The 20688-nt window shown below is 38.1% G+C and overlaps 2 protein-coding genes across 2 annotated transcripts; both read left to right on the top strand.

The window, feature by feature from the left end:
- The first annotated feature begins 320 nt into the window (after positions 1-320).
- On the top strand, positions 321-11174 carry TMEM138 (transmembrane protein 138). Its single transcript, XM_070735911.1, has 5 exons — positions 321-535; positions 1191-1424; positions 2799-2970; positions 8984-9059; positions 10590-11174. The coding sequence occupies exons 2-5, from the start codon at positions 1297-1299 to the stop codon at positions 10700-10702; spliced, it is 489 nt and encodes a 162-aa protein (XP_070592012.1). The 5' UTR covers positions 321-535; positions 1191-1296; the 3' UTR covers positions 10703-11174.
- Positions 11175-15336: 4162 nt separating this feature from the next.
- TMEM216 (transmembrane protein 216) lies at positions 15337-20601 on the top strand. The gene is made up of 5 exons (XM_070735900.1): positions 15337-15391; positions 17515-17616; positions 18048-18140; positions 19009-19210; positions 20028-20601. The coding sequence occupies exons 1-5, from the start codon at positions 15379-15381 to the stop codon at positions 20041-20043; spliced, it is 426 nt and encodes a 141-aa protein (XP_070592001.1). The 5' UTR covers positions 15337-15378; the 3' UTR covers positions 20044-20601.
- The last annotated feature ends 87 nt before the right edge of the window (positions 20602-20688 follow it).

The following is a 20688-nucleotide window of genomic DNA, read 5'->3' as shown; positions in this document are numbered from 1 at the left end:
AGATAGATAGATAGATAGATAGATAGATAGATAGATAGATAGATAGATAGATAGATAGATGATAGACAGACAGACAGACAGACAGACAGACAGACAGACAGACAGACAGATAAAGCGGAAAGTTCATGCTCCCGTACTGCCGTAGCACCACCCTCTTTAGGTTGCTTGAGGATCGAGGCGATAGTATGTTTGGTGAAGAAGCGCCCAAGGCATCCCGAAGTTACTCCTCGGCTTCGGCCTCTAAGGCATCTATGATCTCCGCGGCCCCGGCTGCACTTCCGGGCCTTCTGGCTTCGGCGCCTCCTCCGAGCCGCTGCGCTATCGCCATGGGGACCGGTTGTGGCGGCGCGAAGTAACTGTCCTGCCTCGTTTGCTCCTCGTCGCGGGGCTGCCCCGGCGCAGCGACTGCGCTTCCTCCGGTTTCTCGTGGGTCGTTAACACAGCACGGAGCCGTATTCGATTCCTCAGAAGGTGTAAATTCGACTCCTATGAGAGATCTCGGAGCCTCCGGTTGCAACGGGCTTGTGTAACACAGGTAAGTCCTGCATTAAGTGAAGTCTTGTATCTTAGAGGTGGGCGTTTCCCCCTTTCCCACATAAGCGGAGGCGATCGTCCGCTGCCTCCATTCCCACTCACCACCACCACCACCCAAAAAACCCCCGTGGTCCTGTCCCAGGTCTAGAAATGCTGGATTACGGGCCATGTTTTGGGTTTCAAAAGTAATGCAGTATTCTGTATAAACATTCTGTTGGCAATTTAAAAATACATGTACTGTATTAAAAACAAAGAGCCAATTTGCTGTAGCTGTTAAGATACCAGACTAGAAACCGGGAGATCTGTGAGTTTTAGTCCTCGCTTAGCGGGATTACTTTAAATCAGATCCTCTGGGTCCTAAAAGCAGGCAAGGGGGGGTCAACCTCGGAAAAACTTTGCCCCCCCCCAAAAAAAACCCCCAAAAAATCCTGCAGGGATTATTCCAGGCAATCACCGGAAGTCTACAATGACTTGAATGCATGAAAAGAAAAGGGGGAAAAAGATTTTCTTTGATTTAGCAAGGTATCTTTTTTTACCCCTTTTCAAGGAATAGTGCTTGATCATTCTTTGCTATTTGGATCTGACCTAAGCAGCAATTAATAAAATGTCTGTCTCTTTCATTGTTACTTTTGTTTCCATTTACTTTTCCATCTCAGCAAATCTATCTGGAGGAAGAAGCTTGCCTCTTTCATAACATGAGTATAAGCTGGTTCAACTGCCTGGAATGCAGAGGCTGAGATCCCAGAATCTGAGGGAAGAAAGATGCTCCAGACCAGCAATTACAGCCTGGTGCTGTCTTTGCAATTCCTCCTCTTGTCCTATGATCTCTTTGTCAACTCTTTCTCAGAATTGCTTCGCATGGCTCCTGTCATCCAGCTTGTGCTGTTCATGTGAGTAGTAAAGACTTGCATATGTTCCTTAGTACATATTCTTTGCAGAATGACTTGGTTTTGTCATAATAACAGCAGTAAAGTGAAAGCGGCGAAAGAGGGTTCTGTAGATTTTAAAACTGTTGTCAAGACCAAAATGGTCCATGAAGGGAACTGTAGTTATTTTTATAAGATTCTCTAAGAGATGTTCATAAAGAAATGTTTCAGTCTGTACCGGAGTTTTTAATTAATGAATCATTTATATGGCCACCCATCTCAAAATGTGACTCCAGATGGTATACAATTTTTTTTTTTTTTTTTAAAGAAGAAGCCATAAAAACAAGCCATGTAATCTCATATGCAAAGGCCTGCAATTTTTATGCTAGGAAACAAAACACTTGAGAGCCAGTTTGGTATAGTGGCCAAAGGCACCACGCTGGAAACTGGATAATTGAGTTCTAGTCCCACCTTAAGCAGTCAAGCAGTGATTTGGAGTTATTTATTTATTTATTTATTCATTCATTCATTCATTCATTCATTCATTCATTCATTTAATTTGACTTCTATGCCGCCTAATCCCGAAGAACTCAGGCGGTTTACAACAATAAAAGAATTACAAAACAATAGAAGAAGTCAAAAATATTATCTAATCTCTAAAATCCTAATAAAACTAGTATAAAATGGACATAACAACATGCATACACACCAATCCCAAGTTGGTGACTTTCTAATATTCCTGGGAAGAAGGCAAGCCGACTTTAAAAACATTGCACAGAAAAATGCAACAACTTGTCTAGTTGCCCATTTGTCAGAAATCAAGACTAACTCAGCGCTCCTCCCCCAAACCACTTATCAAAGAACAATGTCTGTTGGGTAGATTGGAATGTACTTTGGGGTAAATATTCATAGAATTGTATCTTTAGTTTCTGCTCTTCTTGGGTTGCCTTCATTCAGGAAAACAGAGAAAGCCAGACAATATCTTAATTGATTTCTATTAAGTAATAAAATAAAACATTTTTAAAATCTAACATCAATTTGTATAGATTACTCATAACCTATGCTGGTTTGAACAATGTATTAAAATATTTCTATATGCATGGTGTATTAGTCAGATCACTGTGCTTAGGGAGTAGCAAAGAAAAATGGAACTGGGGGCAAGCAGGGAGCTCAATATGACTCTTATTTCCATGGCAGTCTTTTAAACAAGAGCTTTGGGATCTCTTTTTCTTGTTATTAATGAGACAGTAATATCCCAGTGGAAAGATAGGCAAAAGAGATTTTAGCAGCCCTATTGTTGTATTCTCTATTTGTAAAAAGCAAACCCATTTTTGTAGGATGTATGGGGCTATGTCAATCTCTGTTTCATTTTTTAAGAAGTATTTTTTCCCCCTACAGCATTCAAGATATTGCCATCCTCTTCAATGTCATCATCGTCTTTCTCATGTTCTTCAACACTTTTGTTTTTCAAGCCGGCCTGGTCAATCTCCTGTTTCACAAATTTAAAGCAACTATTATCTTATCAGCAACATACCTTGCATTGAGTATATCTTTTCACATATGGGTCATGGTAAGAAATGATTATGTTTGGCTCTTAAAGAGGTTTACTTATCTTGAATATTGGAATTAGATAAATTTATATTGAAATCCACTGTGCATGAGTGGTTTATTTTCCCATCATTGAATTCAATACACATCTGTTCAGTATGCATCTGTTCAATACACACAAATGGGTTGTGGTCCATAAAATAATTTTGTTAGAGGAATGCTGGCAAGAATGAAGGTGGGGAAAATAATTTGATTTTCCATGTGAGCCTGTTGAAGTTGATATATGTTTTCTATTTGTGACTAGCTTAGTAAATTTAAAAGTAGGAGGAAATAAATTGGATACTATAAAATTCCCGAGTCCTTTGGGATTGGGCGGCATAGAAGACGAATGAATGAATGAATGAATGGATAAATAAATAAATAAATAAATAAATAAAATGCAGTGTAATGGATTAAAATAAGAAATATCTGAAATATTTTGCAAAATACTGCTTGTAGATTTCCACGTCTATCTCTCCTACAGTACTATGATCCCTGTCAAGCAAGCAGAGAACTTAGTGCATGCCAGTAACCACTTCTGTATATAATCCACCTATGAATAATTTGTAGAATAGAAATTAATTGTAAATTGGATGAAAGAATTTTCAAATCTAAAGAATTATATGATTTGATTACTGTATTAGGGTATACTTTACTTTGTAGACCAGCAGGAACTATGTGTTAATAGTCGTGTTTTTGTTTTTGTTCTACAGCAAGTGTTAGATTAACATCCTCTCTCCAGTTGGTCAGTGACATAAACTCTGATGTGGCATGTGTGACTAAGATATGTTAAGATGCAAACAGTTACATTTAGATAATTTTCCTTGTATTTTTTTAAAATGTGAAGTTTTAAGTTAGAAGAAATTTTACTGCCTTTTTAAACACCATATACTTATCCGTGCTTTCCTGAATTAATCCAGTTGGCTAGGTTTCCAAAACACACTGAACCTTAAACTAGCTACTCTATGCTTGCATGATGCCATGTGCATTTTAGGCAAACATGGACAAATCTACCCTTTTATTACTATTGACTCAGTTGACATATTTAATTAGACCCAAGAGGACTTTCAACTGACTTTCCCTAGTAAATTTCTACCTAAGATGCTTTTTAAAAATAACAGTTCAGTCTTTCAGTTTCATCTCACATAGTTTCATACACATGCATTGGTCAAGTATTTTCTAATAATTTCAAATAAATAGAACTTTTATTCTTGATAATGTAATTTATAATGGGGAATGTCTCTCACTTGCCATATATATTTATGTTGGTGATTTCTGTGATCCTTAAAATATGCGCTATCTTAGATAATTGAATGAGAGGCCTAGCAGTGGTTGCATGTTGTGTTCGTAAATGCCCTATTACAGATTGTCAATGTTCCAATATTATGTTTAGTAAATTAGAACATCAAATACTCTTATTGATATACTGCATCCCTCTAAGTGAGTTTATCCCTTGCAGTCTTTATAAATGTTGATTTTTCTAGGCAGCATTGTTGGACATAAAACATAAACAACATATACAGTATTCTAAGGTTCTGTACTCCTAAAGTCAGTCTATATTTATTTGGGTTGAGGAAGAATCAATGCTGCTACTTTTGTTTTGTGGCTCTCTAATGACCCTTATTAAGATGTAACAAATCTTAATAACAATGTAACAGTTTCATTTACCATTACAGAAACCTGTGGACTTATTTGGTATAGTGGATAATGTGCTGACCTAAAAAACAAAGAGATTGTATGTTTCTAGGCTTGCTTTAGGCACGAAATCCAGCTCCCTTTGGGCCAATCATTTTCTTAGCTCAATCCACTTCACAGGGTTATCATTATGGGGGACTTCTGGGAGAGATTTGGTGTACTTAAGACATATTTGCAAAAGTGAAGCTGAGGTCTGGCTGTCAAGGAACCAATGAATAGACAAATCATTTGAATTTCTTCATATAAGGAGTGCATGAGAAATCATCCACTATGCTCCAACAAGATCACAGGATAGTGGTTTTCCATGAAGGTTGGAAGAAGAGGGGATTAGCCATCTGGCTTGCAACTGCAATGGGACCTTTTAAAGAACACTAAGTTTGCAAGGCTCACTTTCTAATCTCTTTTGGAAATCACCTATTAATTATCTCAAAGCTATTCAAGACCTTTGGAATAACAAGTATGAAAAATCATTAGGTGAAATTACCTTCCACTCTTGAAATCAGCAGCAAAAAGCTAAATAAGATTTTGATTACCAAAGTTCTAAATGGATTATAGGTCAAGATAAATTTCAAATGCTGATTTTGCTATAAGATTTTGGAATTAGCTGTACCAAGTAAACAACTTCTGAACAGTAACAGAATTATTTCAATTAGCCTGGTAATTGTAAGTCATAACAAAATATAAGTGATGGTTTTAGCAATTGGACATTAGAGTGGACTAAAGATTTTAAGTACGAGAAAAAATACAAAACCTATAAGTACTTGGATTTACAGGATGATTAAACATTTAATGGAAACATTAATGGAGGTCTTTAAAGATTGGATCTTAAAGTTAGTAAGTATAATAATAATATTGTCAGTAATGATATCTCCCAATACATATTTACTATGTCTAAAAGATGTTAATGAAGCAATGACTGAAATGGAACATTTTATTTGAGAAAGTATTAAAAGTAGAGCTACAAATGACAGGCCAAAATAATTATTTGCAAAAGGACACTTTATTGGATATACAAAGAAACTGGCTGAAGTTTTTAAAACTAAAAGGAAATATAAATAATCAACCAAGAAAACAATCTGTAAAATATTTTCTTATTGGATCTATATAGGAGGTCTGAAACAATTATGTGGTGAAGAAAATTGAAGAGAAATGAAATACCCTCAACAATATTTGATGGGAGTAAACATTAGAACTATTAGAAGTAAAAGGAAGGAATATAGTTTATTTGATCAAGCTTAAAAATACCCCCCTCCCCAATGTTTTGCAATCCTTTATGTGCTTTTGCTGACTTCAGGATTGAAAAAGTTGATGTTTTACGGATTTGCTTATAGATAATGAATAGAATATATTATGAAGAGATATCTCGTAAGGACTACTAACTTTGTTTATACTTGTTTGATGTATGTTAGAAGTCATTTCTTTATATATTTCTTTTTATTTCTTTACTGTTTGTTTTCTTTACTTTTTCTTCCTTTTTTCCAGCACATTTTATATTTTTTCTTCTCTTTAAATTTAGTCTGTGTTAGTAATCAAAATTCTTAATAAAAAGTCAGGAAAATAGACTGGAATATAGCAGCATTTAATTCCTTGAGTCACATATATTTATAAGGGAGGATAAAATAATAATAATAACTGCACAACTAACCCATGAGATGACTTTAATGTATAAATATTCAACAGCAATTGTATCTTTTCTGTAACTATTATTGAAATTGTTAAAGGGTGCAGCCAATCACATCAGAGACATTATTTTACTTTATAAACAATTATTATTTATTAGATTTGTATGCCGCCCCTTTGTAAGTACAGAATATATAGATGGCCCAAAAATATGTCTAGTTTTTAATTAATTAGTGAATCACATATCAGAACCCATATCTGTTTCTTGTCATCTCCTATTTTCACCCTTTTGTTTTGCATCTGTTTAATTGATTTTTGTTTCTTCTTATATTGAAACTAATATTTTTCATCCCGTTTGATAAAGCTTCCCACTTGGAGAGCAGTCTAGGTTCAGTTGCTTAGACTGTTTGGGCCAAAACCTTACTTAGTCAGAAATTTAAGAGGATTTTGTGGGATTTGTTGTTGGTAGCTAGAATAAGTCTGACGTGCTTTATAAATCTGGTGATCCGATTAACCTTTCTATGTTCCTCGGCTTCTCTCCAGCACTCAAACTCTTCCCATATGGTATATGAATGTTTAATCCTTGAAAGATTTGAAGGAAGGGGTTCAATTGTATTTTATTTTGGTTATAACTAAAGTGGAAACTTGAATTCTAGGGCTTCTCAGAGAAAGGAACAATACAGGTACACAATTTTTCAATTGATTCAGATATTTATGAATTAAAGAGAATTATGTAATATACTTTACTTTCTGGCTTTGCATTTTATATTTGAATATATTTTAATTGAAAAAGTGAAGACCTACTATGGTATTTTACAGAAGTTCTAGAAAAAAGTTGAGATGTTGTAGAGCAAGATATTGATTTTTGTATTTGTTGCAAATATGCCTAGTTTTTTTTCTAGGTTTAGGAATTCGAAGCCTTTTCTGTTCTGTTTGTAGATTAGACTTGAGATTTTTCCAAAGTCACTGCATGGATGGGATTTGAACTGTAGCTACTACATCACAGCAATACTTACATCAATCATTGGGCTGATACAATTCTTGTTTGCTGGCAAAACCTCTCTTTAAAAATATTAAATGTTGTTGGCCTTTTAAATTGGCTTTTGTTCAGAGCTGTTGTGATTTCCATGCTGAGGTCATATGGTTTGAGATAGCCTTACAAGATTTCATTTTCTTTCTCTCAATTGCTACACACCTCTTTTGGCATCCCATTTTGTTGCTTTTTAATTGCTTTTTTAAATAGGAATAAAGATTAACTTGGCCATGTACATCAGTGGTTCTCAACCTTTCTAATGCCGCCTCCTCTTAATATAATTCTTCATGTTGTGGTGACCCCCAACTATTAGTCTAGCACCAATTCTCCCAACAGAGCTTTAAGATGCTTGGCAGGAAGGTCAGAGGGACACCCCCACTGTAAATGCCTGATTTATTTATTTGTTTGTTTGCTTGTTTGTTTATTTATTTATTAGATTTGTATGTTGCCCCTCTCCGTAGACTCAGGGCGGCTGTTTGGTCGGATTGTAAAAATATGTTCCAAGATACTAGAATAGAAGCTTTAGTTCCTAACACCATGGGAAATTTGTCTTTTCCCATGGTCTTAGGTGACCCCTGTGAAACAGTCATTCAACCCCAAAAGAGATCCCGACCCCCAGGTTGAGAACCACTGTATGGCCATCTACATTCTTGGTCTTCCAGAGGGCCAGGGGAAACTACCGGTACTCTGCCAGGTATTCCTATCTCCAAGCAATCCAGTGTTTAGAGATGGAGGCAGCTGAAAGAGAATGTTTTCTTTGAGGGAAATCTGTAAAACCTATTGCTGCAATGTGCACTTGACAAAATTATCCTGAGTTGAACATTAGTGGAATATTATCAAAGTTAGTTTTTCAGTTCATATTGTCAGCTAGACATTTCCGTCAGTTTAAGAGAAAGGATCTTATCCTATGAAATAGATCTCAGTGAGAAAGAATTGCAGACATGTAAAAGCCTAAGACGGAGGGTGCAATCTAGGATTTGAAGTCTACATGTCAGTCCAAATTAGTCCATAAATGAATGGGGAAATAATCTTTATCCTATTTTTATTCATTCCTGTATCACAATTTTAAAAATTAATTCCCTTTTTATGAATGCATAGAGTAGGGCAGGCAATAGTGGGGGAAACCGATATTAAGTGAATGTTAGATTTTCCAAGATTTGAAAAAAAAAGTCATTAGAACGATCTGCCAGTTAGTTAACCAATGTCCAGCTGGAAAAATGGTATTAGGAATCAATATTAAAAGGTAAACAAAATTGCTGGGTAAAATCAAATTAAATCCTAGTTATATATAAACATGCAAAACTATTACAATCAAATAATATAGATAAATATGTAAACTAGTGCATGATTACTTAAAGAAGATGCTAGTTTTACTGGAACTTACTATAGATATATGTTTGTTTTGGAAACTCTTGATTCTGGCCAAACAGAAAATTTGAACAATTAGTATGGGAAGTGTTTGAATGCAAAGCAATAAATGGGAATTAAGTACACATTAAACTATACTGCATGTTTCCATTTGTTTAATTATTTGATGATAAACTCTACTGACATGTCAAGGGGAAACCTTATGCTACTTTCCAATTATAGAAATATTGAATATAATATTTTTTTAAAATGCTTTTTATGCTTTTCTTTTTTTAAATAGAATTGCCGCTGGGAAAATGCAAACATCTTTGTATGGACTAATGAGATGCAGACTCTGTTTGTTTTCCAGAGATTAGGTAAGAATTAAGTTGTGTCATTTCCCTTTGTGTCAAGACTTTTGAACTTTTTAATGAAGATGGTATAGTCAGCATTTTTCCTATGTAAATTAATGGGACAGCATATGAGAAATGTAGGAATTGTATCAGATATCTATGTCAGACATTAGATATGCCCTATTTTTGGAGTATAAAATGCACCTTTGTTTTTGGAGGGAGTATAACAAGGGAAAAAAGGCCTCTGCCTCCCAGCAATTTGTCAAACAGCAAACAGCATAGATGATATACACTGTTTGCTGTGTATTTCTGTGCATGTGTGCCTGACCCATAGAAATACCAAAGAATTGGAGAATTGTAAATTATGGCCATATATTAATGCCAGAAAGTTTTCATAAATATAATCACACTAACATCTCCCAATTATTTAAATAGATCTACTACAAATATGTAGTCAAGTCAAGATTTAATTCAGCTGCTTTATCTTAATACTAAATAGGACATTGTTACATTCCACATTATTCTTGTACAGAGCTGTTAAAATTGGCTTTCTGGAAGTATACATTATCTGCTATTTAAAAAAAGATGCAATAGCACTCGGCCTCTTCAGATCAAGCATTTATTTTAAAAAGCTTCTTCATTTTGTTCAAGTGTCTAGAACAATAATAAAGCAGTCTTTAAAAATCAGTCTAATAATTTGAACATTCCACAGACATTTATAGTTATTGACTTACCTTCTTGCATCCAGATTCAGCAACTGATTAGCACAAGAAAATAAAATTCTGCCTCTCCCTCCAGGTTTGCCTCCTTGCAGTTTTAGTTTCACTTTCATTTTAGCATGTGGCCACTGGCCAGCTTCACTCAAATGAGGGTCGGGAAGCTGATACTAAGTTGCTTGGCTAAACAGGCTCTGCCCTGTTTGCTGTAAGGAGGTAAATTGCTAGGAGGCAGAGACCAAGGGATGGGGGGGGGGGGGCGCTACATTCGGTGAACAAGACACACTCAAGTTTTCACCTTCTTTTTGAGGGTAAAAAGGTGCATCTTATACTCCGAAAAATATGGTATGTATAGTCACCAGCCAATGATTCTTTGAGTTTTCAGGCAAGCCTTTCTGAGCCCTCTCTGAAGATGCTGGATTTGGCATGCAAACCATCTGCCCTTTCACAGATTTGCTAGTAAATACTTCTGGAAAGTTTTGAAATATTCCCCGAAAGTAGAAATCCCCTCCCGAGCGATGGTGACATTTTCTTGACTGGAGGAAGCTGGAGAGCCAGTTTGGCATAGTAGTTGAAGGCACTGAAGTAAAACAGTGGGAGATTGTGAGTTCTAGTCCTGTTTTAGGTATAAAGCCACCTAGGTAAAATCTGGACCAGTCACTCTTTCTCAGCCCTAGGAATAACATTGTGGCAAATCACTTCTGAAAAATGATTCCCAGAAAATTACATGGACTTTTCCATAGAGTCACCGGGAGTCAAGAATGACCTGAAGACACACACACACACAAAAGAAGGGGAGAATTGAGAACTTTGATAACACAATCCTTTTTTATTGCAGTGGCTGTGCTATATTACTATTTCTACAAAAGAACAGCCGTTCATCTGGGAGACCCACGTTTCTATCAAGACTCTGTTTGGTTACGGAAAGAGTTTGCTCAACTCCGTAGTTGAGAGCTACTTCTGAGTTACATGGACTGCTGGAATGTCAAAGAGACCTTAATCAGTATCCTGAAGCAAGTTTTCTTCTCATTTTTTAATAGTTTGCATATTAACTTTTTATGACGATTTAATCTACAATACCATTCTTCTATGGAGTCTCTTATTACTACATAACTATCAGGCTTCCACTTATCCTCTCAGGTCTGCATACTGCACTTTCAGGAGTTGGTTATAATTTTTTTTTTTGAGGAATATATGACGTGCCAAATTGGTTTGGCTGAGAACTTTCAAGTAACAGTACTGCAGTTTATTTTTGAAAATATTCCCTTAATCTGTTTGCTATCTCTTAAAAGGTCCCCTTGTCTTTATTATGAGCAATATGATTTAGTTTCAAACCTTCACAATAAGCAAATGTATTCTCATTGACTTTTTTCTTTTGTACTACTTTTATAAGTTATGAGAAAATAAACCTGCCATTTTGCAATAATCAAAGTGTGATTCAGGGGAAGGGGGTTGGGGGTTGGGTTTGGGGGGGGGTTGTTGGGGGGGGGGGGTTGGTAGGATCTAATAATAACAGAGGGTTCATGCAAAGTTAAGCTTTGGAACAATATTCCATGTGTACATATTCATTATGTTGATCTTAAATCAAATTATAATATTACATTATAAACAGAATGTGAAAAAGAAGCATATTTAACAGTTAATCTTATTTATATTTCTTTAATCTAATTTATGTGCTGCCCAATTCCTGAAGGACTCTGGGTGGCTTGGTTAACTTGGTTAACTGAATATGCAAAGTCATATTTTATTTAACCTTTGTTATTTGCATAATATATTAAGCCCAAAATAAAGTGTATGTTATTGGAATACTAGTTACTGGGTATAGATCAGATTAAGATAGCAAACTTTCTCACATAGAAAATCCAGCATTATATTTTAGAATTACAGATTGGAAACCTATGGAGTGTTTGTACATGGCATCCAAATTAGAGAATCTTAGGTAACTTTTCAGCCTCTGCTTGAACATACCTGGTGAAAAACAATATATAACTAACTTGATAGTTTGTTCCACTACTCTTGTCTGTAACGATTTAATTTCCAACATTTAATTAGAATATTCCTTCTTGTAACTTAAATCCATTATTCTAGTTCTGCACAATGGAATGCTACAGAACAAGCCGTAATCTTCTATGTGACATTCTTTCAAGGGTTTGAAAGAATGTCACATAGCACTACACTACACTTATTTGAAAGGTCCTTGCTGCTCTCTGATGGTGGCTTTCTTGCAGACATTTAATTACCAAACTAGGTAACATTTTCAAGTGTTATGACCCATGAACTACAAATAGAGTTAGTCTTTGATGTAAATCATTTGTTTAGTGACCATTCAATATTACAAAGGGACTGAAAATGTGACTTACAAGTGTTTATCAGGGATGGGAAGCAGGCAGGACAGGATGGAACGCAGTTCCCCTGGTGAAATGAAGCTGCGTGCACAACTCCAGCTGACCGATGGCAGTCACTTCCTGGATTACTGGTCTCCGCTCGGCTCTCTTTTTTCCCCCTGCTGCAGCTGCTGCCCACTCCTCGCTTTTTTCCTCTTTCTACCTTCCTGGCCTCGGATGAGCTTCCCTCTCTCCTGCCAGGCTCCCCTCCAGCCTCACTCAGCCACTTCTCGAGGCCAGGGAGGAGGAAAGAAGAAAAAAGTGGGAAACACGAAGCAAATTGTCACCCCAGCAAGTGACACTGGTGAGGTTGTAAAATGGGGACTTAATAGTTCACTTGAACAATGATGATCATTCAAGCCACTCCCACCTGGTCACATGGCCATCAAGCCACACCCACAAAATAAGCCACACCCACAGTGTGACAGTAAAAATTTTGGCTGTGCATTACTGCTTATAATCATTATACAGTAGCATCCCGATGATTCATGTGATCAAAATTCAGCTGCTTGGCAAATGGTTCATATTTATTATGATGGTTGCAGTGTCTTTCTAACAAGCAAAGTCAATGGGGCAGCTAAATTCAATTAACAACCACATTAATTAACTTTAACTGCAGTGATTCACTAAACTGAAAAGTAAAAGTTGTAAAACACACTTAACAAACTTAGCAATCAAAATTTCGGGCTCAATTGTGGTTTTCTTCTATCGATATTGCGGTATTAGAAAGGTTGAATAAATATTGAATAAACAAAGCAAAGCAGAGCACACTCATACTGCTATCCTTTGTACAGCCTCATAGACTGGAGGGTAGTAACATTAAACTGCTTTAGAGATATATGTCCTGTGTGTTGCACAAACCCAGTTGTTCCAGTTGCAGACAGAAGTGGCAGTCTATAGAAGCCCTTCACTGCAACTTCAGTACAGTACATGTGGTTCTCGACATACGTCCACAATTGAGCCCCAAATTTCTATTGCTAAGCAAGATGGCTATTAAGTGAATTTGACCCTATTTTATGACCTTTCCAAAGTTGTTAAGTGAATCATTGCAGTTGTTAAGTTAGTAGCACGGTTGTTAAATAAATCTGACTTTCCCATTTGCTAGTCGGATTTTTACAAAAGGTGAACACATTACCCCGGAACACTGCGACCGTCAAAAATATGAAATCAGTTGCCAAGCACCTGAATTTTGATCACATGGCCACGGGGATGCTGCAGGGGTCGCTAGGTGTGAAAAACAGTCATAAGTCACTTTTTTTCAGTGACATTGTAACTTTGAATGGTCACTACACAAACTGTTGTAAGTCAAGGTCTACCTGTACCTACCTTTGGAGAAAAATGGTGGAAAATCCAGTTGATAAAAGGCAAGATCAGCTGATGAAAGGTAAATTGCAAGCACAGGTGCCAACCGATAAGCATTTTACGACTCAAAGATATCCTGCCTATCAGAGAAAGCTCCTTTCCTTATTCTGAAGTTCTTTGGAAAAGGACAATGTGGCTTGCCACTGAGATGGAGGCTACAATCGGCCTCTACATTGCCTTGCCCCAGGATTGACTTGAGGGTGGATAGGATTCAGTATCAGGTTTCTACTGGTATTATTTATTATTTATTCGATTTTTTAATGCCGCCCTTAGACTCAGGGCGGCTTACAACATGTTAGCAATAGCACTTTTTAACAGAGCCAGCATATTGCCCCCACAATCCGGGTCCTCATTTTACCCACCTTGGAAGGATGGAAGGCTGAGTCAATCTTGAGCCGGTGATGAGATTTGAACTGCTGACCTGAAGATCTATCAGTCAGCTTTAGTGGCCTGCAGTACAGCACTCTACCTGCTGCGCCACCTCGGCTCAGTAAGGATGAGGACGCTACACCAGTAGTAAGACTGGAGCTGTGCACACAACTTTGGGTTTCTCGTGTGCACGTGAGATTTTTCTTATGAGCATGTGCAGGGGACATGCATGCGTGCAAGGTTTTGGAGAATTTTTGCTTCCGTGCATGCGCAGAAGCAAAAAAATGGCTGAAATCTCTTGCACGTGCAACCCCTCATGAGATTTTGCTTCCTGTGCATGTGCAGAAGCAACATGTTGCTGGGACGCACACTCGCAGGCCAGAGACCTGAAGCTCTATGCGCAGCGCACTGTTAGCAGCAATAGCAGCAACTTCCGCCTGGTAGGATTCCTTTGCTGCTCTGACTATTCAGTTGTAGTAGCTCTGGGCATGGCTAGTCTAATGAAGAGAAGCACCATAGGAGACATGATAGCAGTATTCCAATATTTGAGGGGCTGACACACAGAGGAAGGGGCCAAGCTATTTTCCAAAACACCCAAAGGTCAGACAAGGAATAATGGATGGAAACTGACGAATGAGAGATTTAACCTGGCAATAAGGAGGAACTTTCTGACGGTGAGAGCGATCAGCCAGTGAAACAGCTTGCCTGCGGAGGTTCTGACTGCTCCAACACTTGGGACTTTCAAGGGGAGATTGGAGTGACATTTGTCATAGTAGTGTAGGGTCTCCTGCTTGGGGAGGGGGTTGGACTAGATAACCTACAAGGTCCTTTCCAACTCTAATAAAATAAAATTTAAAACCTTGGAAATAATGAGAAATTTTCTGACAGTGAGAACAATCACCCAATGGAACAGCCTGCATTCAGAAGTTGTGGGAGCTTCATCACTGGATGCTTTCAAGGAAATACTGGACTGGCATCCGTCAGAAATGGTGTAAAGCAGGTGTCTCCAACCTTGGCCCCTTGAAGACTTGTGAACTTCAACTCCCAGAATTCTTCAGTCTTCAAGAGGCCAAGGTTGGAGACCCCTGGTGTAGAGTCTCCTGCTTGGGCGGTGGTGTGTGTGTGTTGGACTACATCAGTGTTTCCCAACCTTGGCAACTTGAATATATCTAGACTTCAACTCCCAGAATTCCCCAGCCAACTGGCTGGGGAATTCTGGGAGTTGAAGTCCAGATATATTCAAGTTGCCAAGGTTGGGAAAAACTGGACTACATGACCAACAACGTCCGTTCCGACTCCTGTTATTCTGTAACTGCCGGCGCAAGCTTTCCAGACTGAGCTTGCGTCGGGCGCTGCAACCCAAAGCGGCGCGTCTCTCTCTTTCCCTCTCGTTCTCTCTATGGGAGGGAGCTGGGAATATCTGCCCCTTGACTTCCGTTCGTGAGCTCGATCGGAGTGGCGCTCCCCCCCTTTTTTTTTTTTTTTGCGTAGCGGTGTCCATGGAGACGGAAGATGGCACCTCGGCGTAAGTGGAAGGCTCGGCGGGTTTGACAGGGTGCCGGAGGAACGGCGAGGTCACGTGATGAAGGAAGCGCGGGAGGTGGTGTGGGGGGGGGGGGCGATGCGGTGTATCGCGCTTCCAGGTTACCAAGCTCGAAGGCTCGGGCAGGGAACGATGCAAGCGCGGAAGGGGGTGGAAGGGATCCAGCCCCGGACCGCCAGACGCTGCCGTGGCAGGAGATCCTGCACGCGGAAGGGAAGGGAAAAGGAAAGGGAGCCTGCCGTTAAGGAGCCAGTGAATCCGGCATCCCCCGAAAGCAAGGCAGGGTGCACTGCACATCTGTTAGGAGCATCATTTGAGACGTCCCCGTTTAATCCCATATTTCAAGGGAAGCAGTCTTCCGTTAAAAAAAAAAATCATCTTCGGATGTCCCAATTGGGTAGCGGAAAGATGGGACTCTGATAACTGCAATTCTAAGATTTTAATATGCGTTTCGGTTTTGTAACTTGAAATACTGACTTGAAATACTGGGATTAGACCATTTACAACTACGTCACCTCCGATCTGACCTAAATATATTTCATAAAATCATATACCAAAATGTCTTTCCTGTTAATGACTACTTCACCTTCAACTGCAGCAATACATGAGCAGGTAATAGATTCAAACTCATGTAAACTGCTCCAAACTCAACTGCAGAAAATACGACTTCAGCAATAGAATGATCAAGGCCTGAATGCACTACCTGACTCTGTGGTTTCTTCCCCCCAACCCCAAATCTTAACCTTAGGTTGTCCTCAGTGGACTTCTCCCCATTTTCTAAGAGGTCTGTAAGGGACGTGCATAAGCGCACCACTATGCATTACTGTCCCTGTCCTATTGTCCTCTTTTATTGTTACTTTTTACTTATGTATATACAAACTGCTACTATCTTATATAGGTTTGACAAATAAATAAATAAATAAATAAACCTCTTGAGTATCATGTCTGTTAAAATAATATAAAACTATCTGCTCTGAGTCAAATTTGCGAAGGAGAAGAGCATACCTGCCCATGACAATAAGGTGGAATATAAAAGATTGGGCTGGTAGTAATTAGTCCTAGTGCTTTGGGAATCCTAGATCTGAAATACAGCGATCAGGTTGCACTTGTAGAAGAGCAAGATAAATATTTTGTGCCTTTTTCAAGCCGCACATACATCACCGTTCCCTCTAGCAACTGGTGTCACTCTACATTTAAATGTAAATTTCTACATTTAGGCAAGAAAAAACAAAATGCACAGGTATAGTATATGTGATACAGTACCTTGTTCAACAATAGTAACCGTGAGAGGGATCTTGGAAACCTAATAGACAACCATTTCAATATGAGCCAAACAGTTGTAGGTTGGCATTAACAGAGGGATAGAATCAAGATCACGTGAAGTGTTAATACCACTTTATAATGCCTTGGTAAAGCCACACTTTGAATACTGCATTCAGTTTCGACACAAAAAGGATGTTGAGACTCTAGAAAGAGTGCAGAGAAGAGCAGAAGAGATGATTAGGGGATTGGAGGCTAAAACATATGAAGAACAGTTGCAAGGAAGTGGGTATGTCTAATTTAATGACAAGGGCTAGGGGAGACATGATAGTAGTGTTCCAATATCTCAGGGGTTGCCACATAAAAGAAGGAGTCAATCTATTATCCAAAGCACCTGAGGGTAGAACTAGAAGCAATGGGTGGAAAACTAATCTAGAGCAGCAACTTAGAACTAAGGAGAAATTTCTTGACAGTTAGAACAATTAATCAGTGGAACAACTTACTCCAGAAGTTGTGGAATGCTCCAACACTGGAAATTTTTAAGATGTTGGATAACCATTTGTCAGAAGTGTAGTAGGATTTCCTGCCTAAGCAGGGGGTTGTACTAAAAGACCTCTAAGGTCCCTTCCAACTCCTGTTATTCTATTCTACATATAGACATTCAGAAGATAATCTTTAAGAATATCATTTTAAATTTATAACAGAATAAGAATTATTATCGTTAGGTTTGTAGTAGGTGAAACTGTTCTTTTCAATGTAACATTGACTAAGTTAAATCCATTTCTTTTTGAAAAAAATATGAAAATAAATCACAGACATGTAACTGTTTTGGTTGTACCTCTTAGATCGTCAGCTTTCGTCTACACCTTTGGAAATTTTGCTGTTCCTCAATGGCTGGTATTATGCCACATACTTTTTGCTGGAGATTTTCATATTTGTCTATAAAGGTGAGTATAGGAAGTTAGTGGAGGGCATGCTTTGCATAAACTCCTTTGTTCTTTCTTGGGTATCTGTGACTTACCTGAAGAAAGCTGAACATAGAAAAATGTGACTTTTTATTTCCTCATTAATTCTGTAACTAAACCTATGATTGTATAAAATTCAAGGGTTTTGTAGAATCATTCTTTATAGTAGAATTATTGAAACCAAACAATGAAAGATTACATAGATTTCAGACATCCTTTCCTGAAGCCGTCAGAGCTTCTCACCTGGTTCCACGTCTTGCTTTGGGGTAATGCTTCCTGTTGCCGTCTTCCTGAAGGTACCTTACCTGGAAGTTTGCCCCCCCCCCCCCGATCTTAATGCACCCATACACAATGGTGGAAAGGGGCATCTTGCTTTCCTTTCAATTCATATGGCCATTTGTGTATCTTTATAGGTCTGTTGTTGCCTTATCCATCTGCTAATCTGGCTCTGGACCTGATTATGCTTTTTCTCTATCTTGGAATTGAAGTCACAAGGATATTTTTTGGTAAGCATCAAAAGATATACCATGATATTTAAAGGAATAGCACATGCATTTGTCAGTTAAATATGAGCTTCTTTGATGGCCTTTAAATTTACTAGATGGTCTCCCCTTCACATCTTTAGGCTGTTCATCAAATTGTCAGTAAATAAATCCTGGCTCCCTAAGAACAACACATTTATGAGATTTCGACAAGTGGTCCTAAGCAGACATAAATATATAGATGCTGGCAGCATTCTCCTACTGTATATTGTGCCCAGGCCTTAATGTTTCTATTCAACTGTGGTAGTGTATTATAGATGCAAATAGCAGTGAACATCCCTTCTTTGTGTAGTTTGGGTTACAATTATTTGGGAGTAGTTAGGATCCATGGTACAATTTGATATATGAGTATAGAATTGTTTGATAAGTCAGGCTGCCCCTCTTGATCTGTGACCATATGAAATCAGATCCTGAGAATTTGTAAAGTTCAGAATCCCTGCTTTCATTTTAGGAGAGACTATTTCTAATAGGTCATTTTCATGAAAGTGTACTGAAAGTAGGATATGCAGAACATAGTGCCATATATTCTAAACTTCAACACTTTCCGCACACTTTCCTCTGTTGAGTGAAATCTCAGAGTCCTGTTTATGTTCAAATGAATATAGTTTGCAGTATCTGAGGCATCATTGACTCAGATAAAACCAGGGGCAGAAAAAATTGTTAAGAGAGATTTAAGTTCAAGTTAGCATGCATTGAACTGCTTTTTGATCCTGTAGCTCAATTCTTTCTGTGGTTCATTTTCTCAAGTGAACATCTGAAACGGTTTACTGGATTGTTTCCGACTTCTGCTGAATGTCCATGTGTTTTGTGTCCCATATGTTATACCTGACAGGCTCCAAAGGCAACCTTTGCCAGCGGAAAGTGCCACTTGCTATCAGCCTGGCACTAACCTTTCCAGCAGCAGTGATGGCAGCCTATTACCTACTTCTGCAGACCTATGCCTTGCGTTTGGAAGCCATTCTGAATGCCATCCTGCTTTTCTTCTACGCAGTTGAGCTATTACTGGGTATTCTAACGCTAGCCTCCTTTTCCAGGTAATCTTTTTATAATCTGGGATTTATTGGGAGAGCCAGTTTGGTCTGGTGGTTAAGGCACTGGAATAGAGAGCAAGAGACTGTGAGTTCAAGTCCAGCCTAGGCTTGGAGACCTTGGGCCAGGCACTTTCTCTCTCAACCAACCACCTCGCAGGATTCTTGTGGGGGAGATAGGAGGAAAACATGTTGGATAGGTTCACTGCCTTGAGATATTTGTAAAAATAATAAAGGCAAGATATAAATAATTTTAGTTCTTGAAATCAAAGTTTTGGTTGTAGGTTGCTGTTACATTTTAAAGGCAATGATTGGTTTCCCTCCCCACTGGCTTTGAAGAAAATGTAATACTTTTACATGTAATGTAATACTTTCTGATTTAGAATCTAATAAAAATTGTCTTCTTAGACAACTTAGGAGAGAGAAATAAAAGAGTGCAATTATGAAGGAGCAGGGCTATTGAGTATATTGAAATGAGGATAAATGGTTGAGAATGATCAATTCCAGAGGACATAAGTGACAACAAATGGACAAATAAATACCAAGTCAAACCAAATATAAGAGTTATAACCACAGCAGTATATCAAACTTCATCAGAATATGTTGAGTCATATCAGAAATGAAGTCTTAGGAATTGTTGAGGATTACTGCACAATGGCAATTGAATTTCACTGTCTTCTTCAGACTAGTGGCTTCAAATATTTTTGTTACCACAAGAACTAGCTTTTGTTCTCATCTATCCTAGGTAAAAGTTAAAAAGTGTTTGGGGTGGTCATGACTAATATCCTTATGTTACCTCCTTTTATTTTTTTTATCCTTTCAGTTTGGATTCATATTGAAAATATCTGTGGACTGCACTATGTGATTAAGGGAAGTTGCATGAAACCATTTCCATGCCTAGCCCAGGATGAAGTTGACAAACTGGTTTCTTGGGCAAGATGAAAGAAGATATCGTTCCAGTATTTGCTTCAGGCATGCTGCGGTACGGTCCTGAGAGTAGTGTTTCCAATTCTAGGCTGGATGGTCTAAGCACATCGTCGTCGTCATTGTTCTTGTATCCCATCCTAGAGCATAACAATTGAGCAACTTGGACTTGGCAGTATTCAAGACTGATTTTTGCAGGTCTCAAGACTGTGGATCCGAGCACTTCAACCAGTGCATAAATTTTGCCTGCAAGTGCTGTTTTCTTCAGATTCTTCAAATGGAAACATTCTAACACTGACTCCAATCTTTACATGTGTACAATAACTCTTGTTACAATGCCTTTGTCAATTCTATTTGTTAAGAGGGATATCCTTTCCCTAGAAATCAGTATTGTTATTGTGTTGTATTGGTAATTTGTGATTGATACTTGATTTTTTTTTACAATACCCTTGACATAAAGACTTATTTTTCAACTATTGTAATTATGTGATGCTTCTAAGTGATAGAGATATGCTCAGCTATCTTAGCTTCCATCTACAACAAATGAAAGATGTACACAC

The sequence above is a fragment of the Erythrolamprus reginae genome, chromosome 1 (assembly GCF_031021105.1).
Source record: "Erythrolamprus reginae isolate rEryReg1 chromosome 1, rEryReg1.hap1, whole genome shotgun sequence".
Lineage (NCBI taxonomy): Eukaryota > Metazoa > Chordata > Lepidosauria > Squamata > Dipsadidae > Erythrolamprus > Erythrolamprus reginae.
Note: the sequence above shows the minus strand (reverse complement) of the source record. Positions and strands in the feature narration are given on the sequence as shown.

Coding starts and splice junctions, on each gene's coding strand:
- TMEM138 (XM_070735911.1), top strand. CDS start 1,297: ATGCTCCAGACCAGCAATTACAGCCTGGTGCTGTCTTTGCAATTCCTC. Junction 2,971..8,983: donor CTTTTCACATATGGGTCATG/GTAAGAAATGAT, acceptor TTTTTTAAATAG/AATTGCCGCTGGGAAAATGC. Junction 9,060..10,589: donor GTTTGTTTTCCAGAGATTAG/GTAAGAATTAAG, acceptor TTTTTATTGCAG/TGGCTGTGCTATATTACTAT.
- TMEM216 (XM_070735900.1), top strand. Junction 17,617..18,047: donor TTTCATATTTGTCTATAAAG/GTGAGTATAGGA, acceptor GTATCTTTATAG/GTCTGTTGTTGCCTTATCCA. Junction 18,141..19,008: donor AGTCACAAGGATATTTTTTG/GTAAGCATCAAA, acceptor TATACCTGACAG/GCTCCAAAGGCAACCTTTGC.